Here is a 3476-nt window from a genome sequence, read left to right on the forward strand (position 1 = left end):
ATTGAAACACCGTTTCTAACAAGTTCTGCTACATGTTTGCTTGCTGCCATTTTTATTTCAGATTGCAATTACTACTTACAATCATCCATATTACTTGTATTTCACTATATCTTCGCCGAACTAGTGCACCTATTCATCTGACAAGTGTATGTGTTGGGGACACAAGAGACTTCTTGTATCTTAATTGCAGGGTTGCTTGAGAGGGATATCTTTGACCTCTACCTCCCTGAGTTCGATAAACCTTGGGTGATTCACTTAAGGGAAACTTGCTGTTGTTCTACAAACCTCTGCTCTTGGAGGCCCAACACTGTCTACAGGAAAAGAAGTGTGCGTAGACATCAATGGTGTCAGAAAATCCCTGGAAAGTGGTCTCCCTGCTCGCCACGTGTCGCAAGGGGAAGCAAGGTGGGGATGGGGGAGGAGAGAGAAAACTGGGTTGTGTCAGTTTTCCCTTTTTTTTGTTCTAGATTCGTTTTTTCAAAATGAAATATCTTGAGAACCGTAAGTCCAAATTGCCAACCGTTTTCACTTTTGAGATCCTCGCGTCGAGATCTTAAAACTAGATTCCATGTTGATAGGTTTGGATATACTTTTTTTTTCGTACTTCTAATAATATTATGATTGTACCTGTGGTGTGTACCTAACTGTATTCGTGTTTCAACTGATAAGTACTTCTATTTTTTGTGTATTTGGTGCAATTTTCCCTTTACTCGCTAACTGTACTCGCCCGTGTGCGGAACTGTACCTGTACTTACGCGCGACTGTACCTGCTCGTGTGCGCCATTGTACTTCTGTACATGTACTTGCTCGTGTTCACGACTGTACCTGCTCGTATGCGCGTTTGTACCTGCTCGTGTGCGTGACTGTACTTGTACTCGCTCGTGTGTTCAACTGTACTCGTGTGTTATGCGTGACTGTACCTGCTCGTATGCACGACTGTACCTGGTCGTGTGCGCTACTGTACTTATGTACATGTACTTGGTTGTGTGAGCAATTGTACCTACTTGTGTGCGCTTTTGTACTTGTACTCACACATGTTTGCAACTGTACCCTCGTGTGTTGTATGTAACTGTGCTCGTGCTTCTACATAACTGTACTCATGTGTTTGTATAGGATTATAATTATATGTTATGTGTAAGTGTACACGTATTGGAAACTAAGCCAGAGATGTGGTTGCATGCATATGCTAGCCTGCTTGTGCATGGACGTGCTCGCGAGCAAACTACCAGGAGACATACTCGCGCGGCGCTGGACGAAGCACGCGCGAGGTGTCGTACGCGCGCGGCGCGGGACGACGTGGAGCGGAAAGAATGCACTTGTTGCTACGCATCGTTTCGTAGTTTTTTCGATAAAGAATGTTTTATTACTTTGATAAGCACGCATCGTTTCGTAGTGGGTCTATTTTTCCTTTACGAAGGTTGGTCTTTATTTAGTGGTACACGTCCGTATTAACTTTGCCGAGCGAGCGCGCCGTGCTGGCTCAACAACCATGAATCAACGATGAGCGTCCATGATTATCTATACATCTACCCTCTGCTCTTAGAGGCCCAGTCGGTTGTTCCTCACCATTCATTCTCGCAACTACCACCATGCCGCCCGTCGTTGAGCTTCGCTTGGAATTTGACAATGAAGGCGCGGTCTACTTCGCGCCGCGGGTCATCGAGATACTCAATTCGACGCTGCCCGTCGACGGAGCAAAGACGCCCGTCGAAGCCGCCGCCGCACTTGATGCCCTGTTCGATGAGAACTACTCCGCAGAAGCCGATGATAGCGCAGAGGGTTTCCTGTGGTGGTTCTGGACCTTGATGCACGACCTGTCGCGCCAAGTGCCACACAACAGCCCGGAGGCTGAGAGGCTGGCGAGCACGCTTAAGGCGCTGCACGATCTGCCAACCAAATCCGTGAAGCTCGGCAAGTCATGGGGCGGTGGAACCCTGGAGCAGTGGCGAGACATGCCCTTTTTCGGCCCCTCCTACCGCGAGGCCCTCGACGATGGTAAGTAACGCGCTCTTTTCCTTGCTGCTCCGACTTCCGACTTCGCGTGCGTCCACCATTGCTGGCCGGCTGACCAAGCTCCGATCCTTGCGCGCGCGCATGCAGACCCCGGAGCAGCAGATGAAGAAGGCAGGAAGCAGCGGTTCGTGAACCTGCAGAGTTACGCGGCGAGAGCGGCGGGTCTGGGAGTCATCGAGGTGGAGGGATGGTGCTTGTGGGCGCTGTGGACGCTGGTCGAGGCGCTCGAGGGCTCCATGACGCCGGTCAGAGGTGCTCCGGATGAGATCAACGACGATCCAGCTGCTGTGCAGGGCTACATGGTGAAGAGCGCCGCGGCATGGATCATCTTCGCCGGCAATCGTCTGTATGGACGAGACGAGGAGGTCGTTGGTGCCTCAGCCGGTCCACTCTGGAGACTCTGCAAGGAGGAAGCAGTCAAGTCGAAGAGGAAGACGAAAGGAACAGATGGGTTTTGCCCGGAGCGCTGGAATCTGTGGAAGCAGAGGTTCGCTCGGATAAGGGACACGGAGAAATTAGAGGCAGATGTTCGGAGCGAGGCGGGCTGTGCGGTCACTGCAATGGAGGCGGCGGAGAAATTTCATACTCCTAGCTAGGGAGTAAACTGGAAAGGTCAAACACGGATGAAGAAATGTCAGCAAATGCCTCTGATGCTTGCTCGTTGGTACTATAGTATATTGCGATAAAAATACCAGCGTCATGTCGAAATTGTCAAATAAGAATAGTATCTGCTCGGCAAAACTTACATACATGTAAGCGAGTTCTAAGTAAATGAGGAAAGGCAGCGGATGCGTATTTACTTTTGACGAATGCGCGTTGAGTCTCTTGTGTCAGAGTTAAGTTAGCGGACTTAGGGTACATTGGTTTAGACAATTTGGGTTTGTATAATTACTCCATGTCATATGCGTAGTATAAATAATGATATATACAATAATCTGCATGTAATTTGTCTATTTTTAGCCATATCTACGTGTGAGTTTAAATTAAAGACGCCGTTCATACAACAACAAAAGTGATGTTTGTAAGATATCTGTAAGAAGACTACAGACTGTCTAGAACTTTATAGCTCTCTCTTTCATCATTCTATTTCCTCCACATCATCAAAGTCACCTACAACTACCTTTTGCAGAAAGTTAAATCATCACCATTGTAGATGTCTTAAGGGCATGTACAACAGTCACTGTAAAATCAATAATGTAGGAAATCTGAACGACGTGGAAGAGAGAGAGAGAGAGAGAGAGAGAGAGAGAGATGAGAGAGAAGACGCACGTCTGTATAATTACAGTCAATCTACTCCGCAGAAATTGCTGCCTATAGACAACCTTTTCCCCGTTGTACGAAGGACATCGCGTATCGTGGCTGAGATAATCTCGTTTCCAGCTTTTCCAAGGTAGTCGAGAGAGATCAAATCTTCAACCTTTACTGAATCTCCTTATATCACGGTTCTTACCGATGGCCAATCA

The 3476-nt window shown here is 47.9% G+C and overlaps 1 protein-coding gene across 1 annotated transcript; it reads left to right on the top strand.

Annotated features, from left to right (window-relative positions):
• The first annotated feature begins 1524 nt into the window (after positions 1 to 1524).
• Positions 1525 to 2941, top strand: LOC124684518. The gene is made up of 2 exons (XM_047218813.1): positions 1525 to 1995; positions 2101 to 2941. The coding sequence occupies exons 1-2, from the start codon at positions 1590 to 1592 to the stop codon at positions 2607 to 2609; spliced, it is 915 nt and encodes a 304-aa protein (XP_047074769.1). The 5' UTR covers positions 1525 to 1589; the 3' UTR covers positions 2610 to 2941.
• Positions 2942 to 3476: the final 535 nt, after the last annotated feature.

Source organism: Lolium rigidum, chromosome 1 (assembly GCF_022539505.1).
Source record: "Lolium rigidum isolate FL_2022 chromosome 1, APGP_CSIRO_Lrig_0.1, whole genome shotgun sequence".
Classification (NCBI taxonomy): domain Eukaryota; kingdom Viridiplantae; phylum Streptophyta; class Magnoliopsida; order Poales; family Poaceae; genus Lolium; species Lolium rigidum.